The following is an 18,932-nucleotide window of genomic DNA, read 5'->3' as shown; positions in this document are numbered from 1 at the left end:
AACAAAACCACGATGTACCAAGTCTGGACACTCATGGCGATGTAAAAACAAAACCCTGCTTTTATAACAGACGGAAAAATAAAATGAAGTTTTCAAACCCGCCTGGCCTGGAGTCGTTTGGGTGTTGGCTGGTTTCAGTAGAGCAGTTCCCCACCTCGGCTGCAATGCACTCGTGGTGAGCAGGGAGCTTTTTCTCCCCATTGCAGCTCTGACTCCGCATCAGACAGAGCGAGGAGGTTTCTGGTTAAAAATACCAGCCAGCATCCTGCATTTTTCATGAGCAGGCCGTGTGACGGGAGGACAGAGCAGCGATGGGAGCACACGGCAGCCCAACTTCTGCAGCTCTGCTCCCTGATGCCGTTTGCTCGGGTAGCAAAAGGCTGCAGCCATAAATACTGCACCTGGGGGGATCCCTCTGAAGGCGGCAGCCAACCTTTGCTCAGCCTTTTCTATGCTGTTGTTGGGTTCCTGCTCCCTTCGCCCCAACCTGCGTGCAGGCATGCAATGCAAACAGCACCGTGCTCTGCTCAGGGAGATGCAGCAGCGCACAGCAGTGCAATGGGTGGGAACACAGCAGGGGAGGGCGAGCAGGGCGTGCATGTGGGAAGGAATTCGCAGGGATGGAGAGGACAGGTTCAGAACAGGATTCATTTCAGTGGAAACTCTCCAGCCTCATTTGTTGATAGGAGGCTAAATTTAGACATCCCAGTCTGGGAGGAAGGAGGGGGAGAGGGGACAGCAGGCAGTGCAGCGCTGCTGTGACAGCCTGGGAGCACCAGGTCACACCAACAGTCCATAATGGAGCAGGGATGGGCAGTGCTGCCAGCACCTTGCGCCTGCTGAGCCCACAAACCACACTTTGCCTTCCCAAGGTTCTCCTGCATGGCTTCAAGATTTGCTACCCTCCCTGTGAAGCAGAAGGCAGCAGCGGCTCCTTGCTTTGCAGCAATATTCTGCTCACCTTGCCCCTGCTCAGGGCTTTTGGCAGGGGATTTCCCTCTGCTGGTACAAATCAGGTCTCTTTTCCTCTCTCTCTATCTCACATCTCTGTAAGCTGCTCAGATGCAGCAGCTGCTAACACCAAATTTCATTCCTCTGTGTTTTCAACCTTTAAAGCGAGTTCCTTTGAGCAACATATTGACATGAATTGAAGAACCTTGAAAAACCAGCTGAAAACCCACACTGTGCCACGTGCACAGAGCTCCTCCAACAGTTTGCACTGGGATTCTCTCACACACGGCCCCAGTGACCCCAGCACCCTTCTGGGTGCACAAGGAGTGCCAGCAGGAGAGCCACAGTGGGCTGTGAGGCATCCCAGGGTTGCAGAGGGCTTTGGAATGCATATCCTGCATTTGGAATGCTTATCCTGCAGCAACGTATGGGAGAGAACTGAGCATGAGGCAATATGGAGCAAACCACTGGCACCTGTGCTGAAGGAAGGCATCCTCACAGAGCCCAGCCCCAGTTTTGCTCCTGGAGGAAGGAAGGGCTCATTTCAGGCCACTGAGGGCCACTGATTGCCCCCAAGCTGCCTCTAACCCAGCCCCTGGGGCTCAGTGTGACACTGAAGAACAGAAACTCCTTCAGCACTACCAAGGGCTGCCATGCCTGAGCCTCTGGCAGGGTTATTTTTCCTTGTATGAAATGCTGAAAGCAACGCACAAGGACAGCACGATGAAAACTAAGACGGGATGAACAAAATGTCACTGCAGCCCATGGGGCTGCCCTGGTGGGGACACGTATGGGGTGACAGGAGATGGGCTGTCACTTACAGGCACAGAGCAGCACCAGAAAAGCACCTGACCCAGCCTCACCACCTCCTCTGTCACTGAAATGGGCAAGAAAAAAAAATAATGAAGGGACAGAATGGTAATGCTAAGCCTTCCAACAGTTGTTATCACCTCTGAAGACCAACCAGCACGGACAACAGAAGTAACAAATAAGGGCTCCAGGCCCACACTTGGTCATCGGTTTCCTCACCAGCCCTGCCAGGCTGGGAGCTGATTTGTCATAGCTTTGTTCTTTGGTGGACATCTGTCCACATGCTGGGCACAGGCCACATGCTCCCAGCACAGCCAACAGCCTGCAGCCGTTCCTGGCAGCCAGCAGCCGAGCAGGGCGCACGCTCTGCAAGCCCTCGAGTCATCTGGTAAAAATGCAGGCTTTGGGAAGTTGACTTTGCTACATTTTGTTCCTGTAGGCTCACGGTCACGATCAGCCTTCCAGTGCTGCTCAGCTCCTCCAGCAGCTGCTATGGAAACCAGGAGCAGCACCCATTCCCCAAGGGCAGGGGTTGGCTTGTTTCAGCCACGATTTTGGAAGCGTTGCAAGAGAGCAACTCATGTGCTCGACCAGCATCTGCAGTCATTAGCAGAGCCTCTCTATCACAAAGGGAAGAGGAGTTAAAACAGTCAGCAAGCAGCACAGCAGGGACAACCCCCAACTGCTCCCATCGTTCCAAAAAAGAAACTTGAAATGGCTCCCTGTGCCAACACTGCATTCTTACCCAGCCGGTCTTCTCCATGCTGGCTATCTGGGGGAGCACAGCTGATACGGCCCTGTGAGGAGGTGCTGCATGCCACAGCCATGTGAGATTAACGCCAAGAATTTAAGGTCAGTCGTTCAGGCCAGCTGCTATTTATAAAGAGGAAGGAAAACAGAAGAGCAGTATCACCTCCAGGCCTTAGGAAACGTGTGGTCAAGGAGGGCGCATGGCGAGGGCACACTTTGAGCTCTCCTGCTTTTCCTTCCATTCTCCAAACCAGCACCTTTCAGAAGACGTTCTCAGTTCTGGCACTGTGACCCCAGGGCTGCCAGCACCCACAACTCTTCCATTAGCAGGAAAGGTTAAAAACGAAACCATCCCAGCAGCACTGCCTCTAATACAACACAGCACGCCAGTGTTCAGAAATCCAGGCTACACATGAAGGCCTTACAGCCCACAGGCTCACAAAGCCCCTCCTCATCTAAATATAAGCCCTCCCCGTGCAAGATATTCACTGCATGTCAGTGGTCTTCCTTTTAAAGGGAACCCAACTCACGCCATCCCTGGGTGCAGACTAAGGACACTTCCCACAGCCATGGGCAGGACAGGAGCCATGCTGAACGCTAAGGCTTTGGGTCGACTCGAGAAAGAATGACTGCTCCAGGAGCTGCTGACAGGTGTCAGAATTTGGTTTATAACATCAGATGTGAAAACAAGCAGTTATCAACTATTTACAAGTCCAAAAAAGGCTCGCGTGCCCACTTGCCAACCAGACCCCAAAATGACACTCGCTATCATATTGTGTGCTATTCAGAAAATGAAACTTCAGAATGTTTCTGCTGAAAATAGAAAAAGCAGAAGTAACCCAAAACGTCCTATTAGGACCAAGGTGAACCCACCCCATCTGCATGTATTCCAGTAATACATGAGCCATTCTCTCAAACGCGTTTTTCACAGTGCAACAAAAACCCATCACATCATTTGGAGGTTTCGTGGAGGTCAGATGCATCAAATAGAAAAAGCATTTGTCCAAAATGCCTTGGGGGCATTCTTTATAGCATTTGCTTGGTATGTTTGAGTACAAACATATGAGGATTTTACAAATGTTACTGACTGAATCCAAGAGCTACAGGGAAGCAGTACAATCTCATACATGTTAGGAAACAACAACAGAGCTGACAGTGGAAACCAGCAGCCAAAGCCACGAGATGCAGAATCACTGATGCCTCTGGATGGAGGTCACACTTCTCCTTCAAGGTTCACTATGTAAGTTTTCCCTATAGCCAGAAATCAGAACTCAGAGTTCTGTCAAATTCAGAGGAAGGTAAAAATAAGAAAGCTTTTACTTCCCACCTCTCTGCTGAATGTTACTGCCATGGGAACGTGCTCTGCACACTGCCAGCTTCTTCCCAGATAATTTCCTATTTCTCTGCTAAGCCTCTGGCTCACACATGACTCAGATTTAGCACTTCAGTGAGATAAGCATGCACCCCATCCTATACTTAAAATTAGCAGGGCAAGCTTCAGCTCCTTCTTAAGAGCCAAGGATAATCAATCATTTACTTCAATGAAAAATGTGCTGGTTTGTATCCGAAACCAACTTGAGCTACTTACTCCTTTATCTGGGCATAGGGAAGGGCAACAAAAAGCAAAGCTAACAGTAGGCTATGAGCACAGGGCTGGCAATCACACCTTACACGTGTTTGTTTCTTCATGATCCAGGGAGATAAGCCCTTCCAACACAAGTAGCATAAAGACAGATAAAACTGTTCAACACAGAACGAGGATAGTTGCTGCATAAAAATAAGGATATTTAAGGGGAAAAAAAAAAAGTCTGACATTTTGTATTTAAACAGAAAGCTGTATGGATATCGATCACACAGGTGACTCATGAACGTAGGAGCTACAGCACAGTTCTCCAGGAGAGTTCAGGATGTTCTTAGCTTCTCCATCCGCTAAATCCAGAGGAAGATCTGTGGAGCAGAAAGAAAAAAAAAAAAACACAGCAGTGAGTGCTGGAATTTCCCTCAGGCAGAATTAATTTAGCAGATCAGATCTCAAAGAGACTTCCAGAGCATCAGAAGCTTATTATGGGGATGTACTGATATTTCCAGCATCTTTTACTTGACGCTGCATCAATACATACTGCTAGATATAATTGTGCTCATCCTAAAGCTTATCATCCAGAGAAATGTTCTACTTGGTAGGGAAGCAAAGTTTAAGAGTCTTGCTAAAAGTAATCCATCCATTCAGTGGCAGAGTGGATCACGGCGTTAACCTCAGTTCTCAGTTCAGTTCTTCAGCTGTAAATCACCATCTCAATTCAGCCAGAAAGGAACTGATTTATTTCACACCCTCTTTCAAGCTGACAAATGGAGTAGAAGCCAGATTCGCAGGCATCGTGTGCTCGAGAGGCAGAGGGAGGAGGCTGGGGATGAGGGTGACCTCAGTGAAACCCCTCTCTTCTATGAACAACTTATCCCACTGGAAAGCACACAGAGCATGGACTACAAGCCCTGTGCACTGATATTCAAAAGGAGATCAGAACTTGTATGTTGCTGCTGCTTTCAACACCTGTTCTCATGCACTGCTCAACTGCTTTATTCTGGTTCTGTTCGTACGCTTAACGAAGAATTAGACATGAGAGGGTACTTACGTGTTAGTTGATCCAAAACCAAACCCTGGAAGAAAGGTAAAAATAGAAAAATCATGGTTAGAAGTGAATGCTTAAGACACACAGTACGTGTTCCCTCCTGCACACCAATAGAGAAACATTTCTTTCCTGCCTTAGGCCAGGGAAAGCGATGCCCAAACAATGGAAGTCAAATCCCCATCTAGAAGAAAAGTGACTTGGCTCAGCTCCTGGGAGGGCTGTGCTTTCACTGCTAATCTGCTAGCTTCATTCATTAGCACCAACTGCATACAATGAGCCTGCTTCATTCACCTCCCCACAAGAATAAGAGGGCTGCTTTCTGAGGATGGAGTCTGTGCTTAATGCAAGCCAGCGGTGGCAGGCCACCAATGAATGTATGTGTTCATTCTCAGAGGCTCTGTTCTCTGCCCTGTGTAAATCCCTGCAGCTTCACCAAGCTTCATCAGGTAAAAAACCTGGCTGTTGGTGCTCTAGCTCAATTTGGCAGCACGCATTCTTTGCTTGCATACAGCTACCCATGCACACAGCACCGAAGAGATATTTGCTGCTTCTCAATATTTTTGTTTGAGAAGAGCAACTCCACAAAAAGAGGTGAACAGCAGTAATCAGGTATAGTATAAAGAAGAGTAATTTGAGTGAAAAGCAATAATCAGGTGTAGTATAAAGAGGAGCAATTTATTCACATGCAAAGCAGCAAGTGATGGAATCATGAGATTAAGTCAGATTAATCTCTGCAATGACTTCTCCAGGCCACAGTGCCTATATAGGAGGACCACGCTGTTTTTAGTGGGGAGCTGAGCAGTCACAGTTGAGTTCCAGGGAAACCTGGAGACGTGGGACCTGTTAGACTTACTATAGTTGAGTTTCTCCTACCTCCTCCACCTGTCCCAAAAGCAGAGAATCCACTGCTCTGTGTGCCAAAACCAGTACCCTGCTGTGACAGCGATCCAAACGTTGGGGTATTCTGATTTGCTAACGTGCCAAATGATGCTGTGTTGTTACTGGTACCACCAAACCTGCAGTTTAAAAGAGAAAATTTGTGTTTGCAAGTTCATTCCCACTCATAGTGGAAGCTTTCCCCACAATGAAAACAGCATGCTCCTTACACAAGGATACGTCAGTAGAGTGGTATCGCAAGACACAAATGATTGTACATTCTGGAAATGGATTTCCTTGATGTAGGAAGGACTGCTGCAAGTGGGAATGTCTGCACAGCCCCCATCCCTAATGTCCACCTGGCAGGTGGGCAAATGTGTTCATACTTACACAAAGAACATTTTCAAGTGCTTGGCAATGCCAACACCAGCCATCAAGTAGAAGACCTTAACCCACCCTCTGAGTAACATTCACCCTTAAAGCTCAACAAGTACAGCGCTGCTGTATTTCACAACCAGGGCAGCAAACAGCAATTTACTTCAGGTTGCTTATGGCCAGGACACAAAGCAGAGCCCAGGTGCACAACTCAGGCTCCCAGCTTTCAGACAGCACCTTACCCACTGCCACACAAACGGCCTGCAGGCTTCCCAGATCCTCCTTCTCCCCAGCCCATTTGGAAGCTCCACTGCTTCCCTGAGGATCTGCACCTACTTGGCCACTTCCCCACCATACCTTTGGATTATTTCCCTAACTGCTTTTGGAAACTGAAATGAGAAACACATTTTTATATATGGAATTGATATCTCCTTTCTCCACCCACTCCATCCAACCAAGCACTGTAGAGCTATCAGCAGGACACGCTAACGAGACCATGATATGCATTATGGTTCCCTACCCCCACGTGCACTTCTTCCAAACCTGAATGCTAGAGGAGCACTCAGAAGCTTCAGGCGTTTCTCTCTTAAACCAGGCAAAATACAGACACAAAATATTCAGATGACAAGCACTGCTAAGAATCTGCAAGCACACAGTGCTGCTGACACCAACCCAGTACCAGCCCTCCCCTGAGCAGGCTGCCAGCCACGCTGAACAGCGTTCCAGCTTTGCAAGGCTGTGCTTCAAATGCACTCTTGTCATTTCTGACTTAAAATAGGAAGCGACAGCGCATTAACCCACCTCTCCATCCATCCAGATCTCGTAGAGAATTAAAAAAAATTAAAAAAAGGAAAAAGAAAAGCAGCAAAAATATCAAAACCTCTCTCTCCAGATAAAGGACAGTCCTTGCAGCAGTGTGACAAGCAGTTCGCTTGCTAAAGGACATCACCTCTCCTAGTCTACACAGACTGTGCACACTGCCCCACACACTGCATTACAACAGGGCAGCTGAGTGACTTTGCAGCTTTGGCCTCATTTACCAATCCTGGGCTGGCTCCTGGCCCACCTAACCTGCAGGCAGCATCAGTTCAGAACCATGGATGTGGATTTCCCAGCAAGGGGAGAGCAGGTTTTGTTGTTCTTTTAGAAAAGGAGCGAGGTGAGGATGTGCAGTGAAGAACAAGAGGGTTTTGCAGTGCTCTGTCTGCTCAGGACTATGCCATTAGACACACAAATCGTGTCTGACAGGAAGCGGTGGTGAAAACAGCGACAAGGAAGCGTGGTTCAAAGTGCTTCTTCCAGCTGCAACCACAAGAGCAAGCCTGCTGAAAAAGGCTGAGGGTCGTGCAAGCAGGAAAACAGCTTAAGCTGTGGAGAGATTCTGTTTATTTATTTCACATACAGAAGGCATGAGATCCAGTCATTGCCTGGGAACAACTGAAGCAAACCCATCTCACCCAGATGTTCAGGTCTTTTGTGCAGCTCCGACATAAGCAGGATTGAGAGGCACTTGAGGTTAGTTTATGAAAGCAAAACCTTATTTGCTCACAAACAGCCGGAATTTCAGACTGTTTAAAGAAGTGTAGTGGTTTCTATTTTTGATACCTAAGTCACTGAGCAAGTGATGCAGATTCTTCAGAACCGAAGGAACAGTGAATCACGTATTTAAGTTAGAAGGAACTGGCAAGTAACTGCACTGGAATTGTGATTTTGGAACTCTCTCCTACAGAGGAAGGCGGAAAGGAAGTCCTGCACAGGACTGAATCACACTCTGAACTATGGCACTTTATGGCAGGACTTATAAAGTTGCCTGGGGATTTTGAGTGCATTCAGTTTCAGTGCAAAAATCATGCAGCATGGCACTGAGAGATGGAAGCGAAGAAGGTATCACTTGATTTAAGTGCTGACATCTCTACGAGCACATCCTTCTTTGTGGGGATCTAATTAGGCTGTTTTTACCCTTTCCAAAGGGAATCTCCAATCTGCTGCACCAGAGTTCAGGGTGCTGCTGAAGAACCTAGCTGAGGCCTCCCACAGCTCGAGGGTGCCCTGGCAGATGGGTATCTAACCAACCTCATGGGGGGATTCACAAGTACACTGCAGGATGTTCTACATAAAGGCAGTTCATCCTGAAACCAGGATGAGACAAAACACTTGTGAAATGTGTAAGCACTGAGACTGGGAAGATGACCAGTCTCCTTTTTTCTAATTGGGTCAAACAAATCCTGATATAACTATAGGACATGCAGGTGAGTTGCTTGCAGGTGGCACAATGCTGAAGAGGTGGATTTGCTGCCTACTGCAGAAGTTGCTTTCTAAGGTTTGAACTTCTTTATTTGCTGAGCTCAAGAAGGAATCAAGTGCTCACCTGCTCTGGTGCCAAGCACAAACTTAAGAGATAAAGAAAAAAATGATCAGTGTGAGATAAACACAACTCACACTGGGACCACAGGCTGCTCCAGGTACCTCCTCCCACCCTCCAAAGGTGAGAGAACAGACCGAATTCCCATGAGCATCCCTAGCCCAAATCTCACAGGTGGATAAGGTGGCTCTTCAGCGTCACAGACGGTATTTGTTACTTTCCTTGCTTGGCATAAATTGTAGGTCTCCAACTGAACACATCAAGTGTGCACACAGAAAACACGCCTATGCAAGATCACTCCCATTCCCCATCACACATTACATCCTCTGGGGCAAAGGCTTTTGCTTTATGCCAATTAAAGCCTTTCCCCTGCTGGAGAGCTAACTAAGCACAGGAGGAGCTGTAATGCAAGGAGATTACTTTCCCAAACCCTGGCCCCACGTTGGCTTACCCAAATCCTCCGGCGCTGGCTGCTGCCGTGCCCTCGCCGAACACTTTGCCTCCCGTCGAGCCCAGAGGGCTTGAAAAGGTTGGGGCTGAACCGAATGCTGGCACCCCTCCAAACCCAGGGGATCCCCCAAAAGTGGGAGGGCTGCCGAACACTGGAGCAGCACCGAAGCCACCTGAGCAAAACAGAGGCAAAAAAATAAAGAAAAAAAAAAGGACAAGGATGTAAAGTAAACAACAGTGAAGAAAGAAAGAAAGAAAGAAGAAAACTGCATTTCCAAGTAGACAGTCTCTACGAGGGAGCCTTCATCTTGCCCATCATCTAAACAAACAAAACCCACTGCTACAAAGCTTCCAGACTGCAGGATAATTTGGTACAAAAGAGGTGAAGAGGAAAAGTGCCTGAATACGTGTGAAAAACACTAGACAAATTAGGAGACTACCCACAGGAGACCACACTCAGGGCCTCCTGAACATGCAAACGTGAAACCAACTCATCCTCCAGGGCTGGTAATAAATCCAGGGTAGTAACACATCATTCATGCTTGCACAGTGAGGCAGGATCTCTACCTGCTTTATGTATAAAGACCAGAATCTTAATTGAGACAGCAAGCATGCACAGTAACTAAGTTTCAGTAATTATACATACAACAGGGAACAGAGATGCTTTCATTGTTATAAAAAAAGAAAAAGATCCTTCTGGAGCTCTGAACAGACTTCTACACTACTCTATGTTCATCTACTGGTATTACTGGCCTGTTTCTAATTGAGACTGTGGAATGTGAAGGACACCTGCTCTTTTGTTTGACTAGGGCTGAGGACTGGGATAGCACCACACATTTTAATACCCTGGGTGAAATTCTAGTCCATGCCAAGGTAATGGATACTGTTTGGCTGTAAACACAAAAGGCCTGGAAAAAATAAACTCTAGGCCTGAATTATTTAAACACAGATCAGCTATCTCATTACCCCTAGTCTAGGAAGTTAGAGTATTTACTGGAGGGGCTGAAGCCTTGCTAGGGATATGCTTTCTTTTGCAATTAATGTTAACAGGTAGTGGAGAAAGAAAAGTTAAACATGCAAGTAGTGAGTGCAGAACAAAATAATTAAAAAAAAGACTGAAATTCTCTATATTTAAGTTAATTCAATCAATAGAACCAACAGCTCATTTCCCAAGAGAGGGAGCTGAAGCACGTCTGATATCCACATCATGGAGGAAGCTATCTCAAAGTAGAAACCTGTACATTCACTCACATGAAGAAATGGGAACGAAAAGGGTTACAAAACCCAGAATGAAGTTTGGAATATAATTTTCCAAGGAAGCATCTACAAGAGGAAAAATCTGTTCAATTCCATAGCCTGTATTTTAAATTGCACGCTAAGTAAGACCAGCACTAATTCACACAGCTCCCTGCCTTTAAACCACAATGGGGATTTCTGGAATGAACCACTGAAAATGCAGTTTACTTGAAGTTTCTGCACAGAAAGAAGATTGTAAATCTCTGTCTTGGATCCACCAGTTACATACTCTGGGGTTGCTACCTACAGCTTAAAAAGCAATGTAGTAACACATACTGATTAATTGACCACAGACATTTCCTGCACAAATAAACAAAAGCCTGGGCTTGGTACAGACATAAAACCAGCAGAATGCTCCACCAAATAGCTGACACAAACATGAGTGCTCACAGAGAGTGGGTTAACAAAGTACCTGCTTTGGTCGGACTAGAGAACCCAAAGCCTTGAGACGCCACGCTGCCACCGCCAGAGCTGAAAGTGCCTGTAGGTTTCTGGTCTCCAAAAGATGAGTTGCCAAATCCAAAGGCCTTGGCTCCACTGTTCCCAAATAAGCTAGAAGAATCTGGGGAGATAAAGGTTAATTGTGAAGCTCATAACACACAACATTCTGTGCCACACCTCATTGCTGGGTCGGGAGAAAAGGAAACCCCTTTAACTTCCCCAGTCCTCAAGCACAGGAAAGAGCACCTTGCAGAGGTAAGCTGTTTTCTCCATCTCTTTAGGGGTTTGTAGTCCTACCAAGTCACTCTCATGGACCACTAAGGGCACTTCATTATTGCAGTCTTAATGAATAATAGTAGGGTCACGACATTGAGATTTCTAGCACATCCCAGTGACAGAGGATTTGTCAGATGACACTGACACACTGCAGTCAGTAGAAGTCAGTCACTCCCGTGAGAAATCAGAGTAACCCAATTGTCTTTTCTTGACAACACAAATATCCATTCACCACAACTACAGACCCTCTGTTCTTATGGCAATGGCCAGTATTTCTTAACACAATTATTTGACAGTTAGAATTACAGGGCCTTAAAGCAGGAGCCACACTTTGCCAGCCTCACAGAGGCTGTTTGTATTTCATGAGGCTACAGAGAATTTGAGCATCTAGTGGGCCAAGAGAGAACAGCTGAAACCTTTCCCTGCTGATCCATGCATTTTATATTTCATCACAAAACCCAATACTGCAATAAAGGAGAACTAAGTTAACAAGGATTGAGGACTGACCTCAACCATTAATCTCAGTGGCTCATTAAAGAGGCCATAAAAGAAACAGATTTGCTCTCACAATGCTTTAGATGCTACTTTCAGCCACATGGCTAATTCTACAGCTTTCCTTTGTTCCTCTACTTTCACGCCTTAGCCACTGCTTCCCCACTCCATGCTTCCTAGCTGCTGGGCTCCACCCCTCCTGCTTTCCCCTTCTGTCAAATCCATCTCACAAGTGATGAAATAAAAAAGCTGGGCAGTCTCTATGAAACAAAAGCCACAGCTAAGAAATAGTTATCAGCAGCTTCTGTGGCATACAGATACAGATAAGGAAAGTAGACCTGCAAAAGCTGTGAACAGAAGGCACGAGTGAGCCTCAAACTAATTGCTACAGCACAGAACAGCACAGATACACCTCAGCAGTATTACCAAGACCCATGAGCCTGGTAATCTCAAGACTAATGTGCTTTTAATCCAAGCCTGGCAATAAAAATAGATCTTTACATTAGTGGGCAGTGATCGATCCTTGCATTAACAGTTAATTGTTTAGAGCTTCTAAGAAAGGATTCCTAATAGACCCCTTGAAGTCCTTCTTGCAAAGGAACCTGGGGATACCTTGCTGAACTCTCAATACTTCCCCTGCCTTCTTTTGTGAGGTTGCTTGGCTGGGCAAGAAGCAACACGTGGGAGGGCTGGTTTGGCACTTCACATGCAGATCAACTCAGCTACAACACCCATGTGAAGCGATGCCTGCTAGCTGGCAACCAGAGCAAAAGGAAAGCCAAGCACTGAGTTCCTTCTCCTAAAGAGAACTTCAAGGCAGTTCCTCTATGAGCACCACAGAAGTTGGGCAGACACCTGGAAGGAACCTGCCCTGTTTACCAAATCTGGATAAGAACTGACAAACGGAACTCTACAGCTCTGCTTCCTTACCAAAAGGGACTGCATTCCCAAAACGATTACTGAGTGTATTTATTTTTCTTAACTACAAATATACAACTAAAAAAAAAAAAAAAGGTATATCCTAAGCAATAACTGAGAGCTTATCCACGCAGCAAGTTTTGAGCAAATATGTTATATATGCTGCAAAAAGACACTCATGTCAAGGACAGAAAGCCGAAGAAACTGCTGTCCATCACATGCATTGACTTGGTTTCACCTACGTATGAGATGCAGTGGTTTTTTTTAGAGTGCAAGGAAAAGCTTCCTAACTTCAACTGAGTTGGAAGCAGACATTCAGTGACAAGAATTTAGAGTATTTGATTTTAAAAAGCACTTTGGTTACAGAATTCCATGGAGAACATAAATATCCTTTGTATTTCTCCCCTTTGCTTGTTTGTTGCAATTGCTGCCCTACTTACTTTCCATAAACCTAGAAGGAAAACTACAGAAGAACACAGCACACCTCCTGTCTGCCTCTGTTACCCCTACAAGCCTTTCATGTCAACAGAGAATTTACTCAGAGACAAAGAACAGCAGAAAAGCAGATGGGATCACAAAGCAGATGGGAATCAGAGCACATTTTGTATTCTTGTTTTCTTCACTTACTCTGGGAAGCTGCCGATCCAAATCCTCCACTGGAGGAACCAAAAGGATTCTTATTGGCTGCATCCTGACTTGGCTTTCCTCCCAAACCAGTGAAGAAGCCTCCACCTCTCCCACCACTTCCAGATCCAAACAGGCCTCCAGTGGAAGAGGACGACTGCTAGGACACAAGAAGGGCAAGAATGGGGATTTAAACAAAGTCAAAGCAGCTCATGCCCCCAGGGGTGACTTTCCCAGCTCTCTGAGGTACCAAGCGCTGAAGAACCAGTGAGCAGACTCTTCAAACACACAGCACAGTGAAATCTGACTTAAGTCTCACATCTACAGAACAAAGTATGCCTTTGAAAAACGCTCCACGTTGCCCAAGTGACTAAAAAAGAATACTCCACTTTCCACTTGGCAGGGAATAAAGGCAGGCTTATACTCCATCCATACCTTATCTCCCCCATGATTAGATGCTTGTTTCTGCACACTCCTTGGAAAACATGCAGATGCAGTTTTGGTGCCTCCCACATTAGCAAATATCTTCAGTAGAGCCTGGGACAACTTCTACTGACCACATCAAATTCCCCCTTTGCTACTAGAAGCAGGTAGAGCACCCTGAACAAATCCACTGTATGTAACATTCCCTTATTTCTGCAAATGCAATATACTTGCCTGCCCAAAGACAATGCCTCCAGTATTTGCTGCTTGCCCAAACACAGAACCCGTGTTGCTAGAACCAAAACCTGCCAAGAAAAGAAAGGAAAATTCATCACAAGAACTGTTTCTAGGACAGAAGACAAACCAGGGAGGCAATACTAGTCCAGAACAGGGAAGGACAGATCTCCTATGCCAAAACACCGGGATACAAATGATGTTACCAAACGTATCTAGGTTAGTGAAGTTTGAAACGTGCCAACAAATAATAAATCCAATTGACAATGTATTTGAAAGCCAATAAACAAAAGGCCTTTTGACTTATGGGATTGTTGCTACCAATATGAGAGAACTGAATTTTTTTTTAACGTTGCTATAATAATGCTGCAAGTCATGGACAAGTGCACTGTACATTTTGATTTCCCCTGTGTGGAGAGGATCTGTGCTTTGTTACCTAAAGATTCCTTTTATAGATTATGAAATGTTTTGATTAAAAAAAGAACTCCCCATTCCATTTCCCAGTTCACTTAAAAGTGCATTTTGTAATAAAACTTGCAGCTTCTATGATTAGGAACACCTTTCTCAAGTTCATTTCCTCCAGTTTAACTATTCTCTGTTACTGTAGTTAAAATGAACAAGAAATTTTGCCTACAGTGCCATCATTTTTAATTAAATGAGCCTAATTAGGTTTTCTTCCTTGGAAATACATGCTTTCTAATATTACTATGTATGTTTCTCTTTTCCCTGGAAGCTCTCTGAAGATTAGACAGACAAAGCTGTGGAAAAAAATCCCAATACATTGCAGCAATGTGAACAACAACAGGAGATTGACAAAGAAGGTCTGGTCTGGGCAAGTGTCCAATTTAATTGTATAGACAGGTAGCTGACGGTCATGTTACTGCTCTATTTAATTTGGGATGCTTCCAAACACACAAGTGGATTTCACAGATTAGTTCCTCACTAACCCATAATTTTGAGGGCTTAACACATTTTTTGCCATGACAGATCATGATATAACAGCAGACCCAGCTGTACAACCACTGCAGCATGGGCACAGTGCAGAATTAAATGCTGCATCTGCATTCAGTCCCGTGCTTATAGCCTCAGAGCTACCTTGGTACTTCAGTGTAACAATTCACAGTGTGATAGTTTGAGATCTTCCAGGTGTGCTGAATCCCACCCCATTCTTATGCAACAGACAGCACACCACGTAGTTCAAAATAAAGCCAAAGCAGACTTGGGAGTTGAGGTGAATGCATGATTGCAAAGCCTACATTCAATGGTGTTCAATGGAGATCAAGGCTGAGCAAAAGCTTCTCTAGTCTCCAACATTAACTTCCCCTCCTCATGCACTGCAGATCCTATCCTTACTAATTGAAAAAAAAATGAAGGGCTAGAGGGAAAGAGAAGCATTCAAAGCAGCCTGACTTTTCCCAGTGACGGACACTGCTAGAATACTGCATGTCTCTGCAGTTTGCTCTTACCTGAGGCTTGGCAGAAGCTGAACCCAGCAGATGATGTAGTAGTGGTAACAGCAGCGGTGCTACCAAAGACAGATCCCCCTTGCCCAAAACTGCTGCTTTGCCCAAACACCAGAGTGCTGCTTTGTCCAAACATCCCACCCCCAGTGCTGGCAGATGGCTGTCCGAAGGAGAAGGAGCTTGCACTGCTGGCACTAGAAGATGCTCCAAACACATTGCCACTGCTTGAGGCTGCAGTGGAAGCTGCTGGCTGGCCAAAGGCAGGCACTGTCCCAAATCCAGACTGGTTGAAGGTAAAACCACTTGAAGAACTGCTCGCTGGCTGCCCAAAGGTCGGTGCTTGGCCAAAGGCTGGCTGACCAAAGCCCCCGGTTGTGGTGGTCCCAAAGGCAGAAGTACCAAAGCCTGTGCTGGCAGTCGGTGTGGTCACGGTGGCAGTGGTGGGTTGTCCAAATGGAGCTGATGCTGTGGTACCTGCCGGCAGTTGGCCAAAAACAGATGGTGTGGAAGGAGTGCCAGTCGTATCACTAGCAGGCTGGCTAAATGCTGAGCCAGAAGAGCTGGAATTTGGAGGCTGAGAGAACACTGAGGAGCCTGCAGAGGTGGGGACAAACACTGAGGCACCAACAGCTGGACTCTGAACGCAAGTAGGAACATCAGCAGCAGCAGCAGCCGGTGTGCTTGTTGCTTCTGCAGGAGAGGCAATGGTTGTTGCAGAGGCTGTCACTGAGATGCTCTGATCCTGCGGGACAGAGGCTGAGGCAGCAGGAGGCACCGGTGCCTTCAGCTCACTTATGGAAGCAGGAGTAGCAATGGCATCAGGGGGAGGTGCTACTGATGCAGTACTGGAGCCCACGGTGTCCCCAGCTGCTGTCTGAGACACAGGGGGCTCTTTCATGGGCTCCGAAAGCTGTACCTGTGGCTGTGGAGCCTGTGTTGTTGTAGGTGAAGACTCAGGTGCTTCATTTTCAGTTTTTTCTGAAGCAGACAGCAGTTTGGCATCTCCTCCACCCTTATTAGAAGTTGCAGCTGGGGCAGCATTTTGTGATGAACTCAAGAAATTCCCAAACGAGAGAGATGTTGAAGTGGGAACAGTAGAAGGGGCAGAAGTGGATGTGCTCATGCTGCTTGCTTGCTGAATGCCAAAAGAAAAGTTGAGTTTGTTTCCACTTGAGCCTCCAAGATTAAATACCCCAGGAGACCCCGTGGTTATCTGGACATTGCCAAAGATACCGCCTGTGGCACTGGTGCTGTTGGAGTTGGGTGCAGTGCCAGCTGATGTGACTGATGGCGAAGTGGCTTCTCCAGCTTTTCCTAGTACCAGGGGGGGACCAAAGACAAACCCAGAAGGTGATGTAGATGTTTTAGTGGACTGTGCTCCTGCAGCACTGCTGGATGGTGTTTTAGTGGTGGTTTTGGCATTATCATCTGCTTGACCAACACGCAGTCCTGAGAAGCTCCCCAGAGTTTCTCCAGATAGGTTGCTCAGAAACAAGCTGTCCCCTGGCTTAGTTGGAGGGATGTCTAACTTGCCAGAGGCTGCGGAGGGAGCAGAAGATGTTGTTGCAGCAGGTTTGTTTGACTGAGTGCCATCTGCTGAAGAGCTATTTGCTACTACGGCTCCTGAAGCACTTGCTGGCTTGAGGGAGCCAAAAGCAAAGGAGCTCTCAGGGACTGCTCCAAATTTGGAACCCCCAGCAAGCGAAAATGAATCAGGTTGAGTGGACTCCTTGGCAGGGGCTGTAAATGGAAGACAGAAGTTACAAATTGAGTTATAATATGCTAAGCTCTATTTTTCTTAAACAACAATAGCATGATTTAGTGCTACACAGATTGCAAGAGAGTGCTTTTGCCTAAAATCTGTAAAGCCTCCTAACCATCAGAAAACTGCTTCTCCCACGTACATTCAGGTTATTACAACAGTGACACTTTCTGAAGCCTTTATGGACAGGTTTACAGTGGCAAATACTGTCACATACATATGCCTCAGCTTCCAACTAACCACTTTTTTCGGTGTAAACCAATGGTCAGAACAGAGCTGCAGTCATATTTTCTGGCACTTGAAAAACCTTCTCCAGAATCAAATCTTTCTGTACAGATTCAACCATTTATAGAACACTGAATGCTGTTTTTATGCAGATGTTGTCAGCTTTGAAATACTAGAGAAAAGCTCTTAAACACAATTGCAAAGCAGCCCCAACAGTGTGAAACTGCTGAAGTTTTAAGGGGGGCTGAGCCAACTTTGGGGAGCTGTCATTTCACTTCAGAACACCACTGAAACTCTGACTATATGATAATGAGTTGTTGTTTGGACTGTTAATCAGTTTGGACAAGGTATGGGAATCTACACGAGGATCAAGTAAGCAAAAGATTCTTTGCACAACTAAGGCATTATCTTTGTTTTTTACCCTATACTAATAATAATACTGACACTGAAAAATGCATCTTTTATTTCCTCCTGGAACACTGAAATTCCTTTTGTTCTTCTTCCATTATCACCTAACAGGCAAAAGTGCTGCCATTCCTTGGGGCAACGCAAGGAAGCCCTCACTAAGGCTGTGCTTTACAATTCTGTTTCCAGCACCTCCCACTCCTCCTTTAATCCATGTTATTTACCTAAACTTCCACGGTAACTTCATGTTCAAGTTTTAAAGCAAGTTAGTTGTTTCTGGTTAAGGTCAACAGAGCATTGGTAGCATTTCTGTGGCTGTGATAATTTAAGGACATAAGCTAAGAGGTGTTTTCTTGTATCAGAGCCACTGATAATGGAGGAAGGGAGAGAGAGAGGAGGACGGAGACTTTTGAGCATGCAATCTCTTTTTCAAGGCCAAAACCAGAGTCAGTTAAGTTCAAGACAATCACAAAGCACATGCTTCAGATCCCTCTTCCCAGACCAGGTGAATATGATGCACCTATGAAATGGAAAGGCAGCCTATACATCCACATTGTCAAGTTAGCTTTATAAGCAACACAAAGCTGCTTCTATTACTCCCTTCCTCCCTTACTATTCAATGCTCACATAGTGCCAGCTTCCTATGCCAGACTACTTCGGCAACTTAAAAATCTACAGATTAACAACAGAGGAAATGACTGCAGATATGTTACCCTTCTCATAAGCTAGAACCCCTTGGTATGGTAGCAAATATTTTGTTTCCTCTTAATTGAAATGCAGGTGGCCTAGATTCTCCTGCACTACAGCACATAATCCAGCATACGTATACAATGTTATTGCAGCTACTGCAGTTTTAATAATAGAAGGGCAACATAAAACAAGAACCACATGAATTAGGAAGAGTAAGCATTCTCTTAGCAGGGGACAGATGCATTTTGCACACTCTTCCAAGCCAACCTTGTGAGGCAGCGAGGCTGGGCAGTGTCGGTGATGAAGCAGCTGACGTGACAACACCAAAATTAAACCCAGACCTAGGAGGAAAAGAGAAAGGGAAAGAATGACTTTGAGCTCAAAGCACTGAAATTTCCAACCCCGTGATTAAGACAACCTTGAGACTCAGATTTCCTGTGCATGCCTGTATTAGGTCAGACACACAGGCATATGTGCACAAG

The 18,932-nt window shown here is 45.9% G+C and overlaps 1 protein-coding gene across 3 annotated transcripts in view; it reads right to left on the bottom strand.

Moving 5' to 3' along the window:
* Positions 1 to 3,153: 3,153 nt before the first annotated feature.
* NUP214 (nucleoporin 214) overlaps positions 3,154 to 18,932 on the bottom strand; it is a 41,144-nt gene continuing 25,365 nt past the window's right edge. For 2 of the 3 annotated variants that reach the window (XM_042830552.1, XM_042830553.1), the window contains 9 exons: positions 18,718 to 18,791; positions 15,372 to 17,108; positions 13,906 to 13,976; positions 13,252 to 13,408; positions 10,910 to 11,059; positions 9,203 to 9,374; positions 6,012 to 6,154; positions 5,142 to 5,166; positions 3,154 to 4,458 (listed from right to left, as the gene is read on the bottom strand). In XM_042830552.1, the coding sequence (XP_042686486.1) occupies positions 4,425 to 4,458; positions 5,142 to 5,166; positions 6,012 to 6,154; positions 9,203 to 9,374; positions 10,910 to 11,059; positions 13,252 to 13,408; positions 13,906 to 13,976; positions 15,372 to 17,108; positions 18,718 to 18,791 (2,563 nt within the window). In that variant the 3' untranslated portion in view covers positions 3,154 to 4,424. The remainder of the gene's footprint in view (positions 4,459 to 5,141; positions 5,167 to 6,011; positions 6,155 to 9,202; positions 9,375 to 10,909; positions 11,060 to 13,251; positions 13,409 to 13,905; positions 13,977 to 15,371; positions 17,109 to 18,717; positions 18,792 to 18,932) is intronic. The other variant, XM_042830554.1, reaches the window with a different exon arrangement.

The sequence above is a fragment of the Centrocercus urophasianus genome, unplaced genomic scaffold (genome assembly GCF_019232065.1).
Source record: "Centrocercus urophasianus isolate 14NV4802_14NV808 unplaced genomic scaffold, USGS_Curo_1.0 seq_34, whole genome shotgun sequence".
NCBI classification, from domain to species: Eukaryota; Metazoa; Chordata; class Aves; order Galliformes; family Phasianidae; genus Centrocercus; species Centrocercus urophasianus.
Note: the sequence above shows the minus strand (reverse complement) of the source record. Positions and strands in the feature narration are given on the sequence as shown.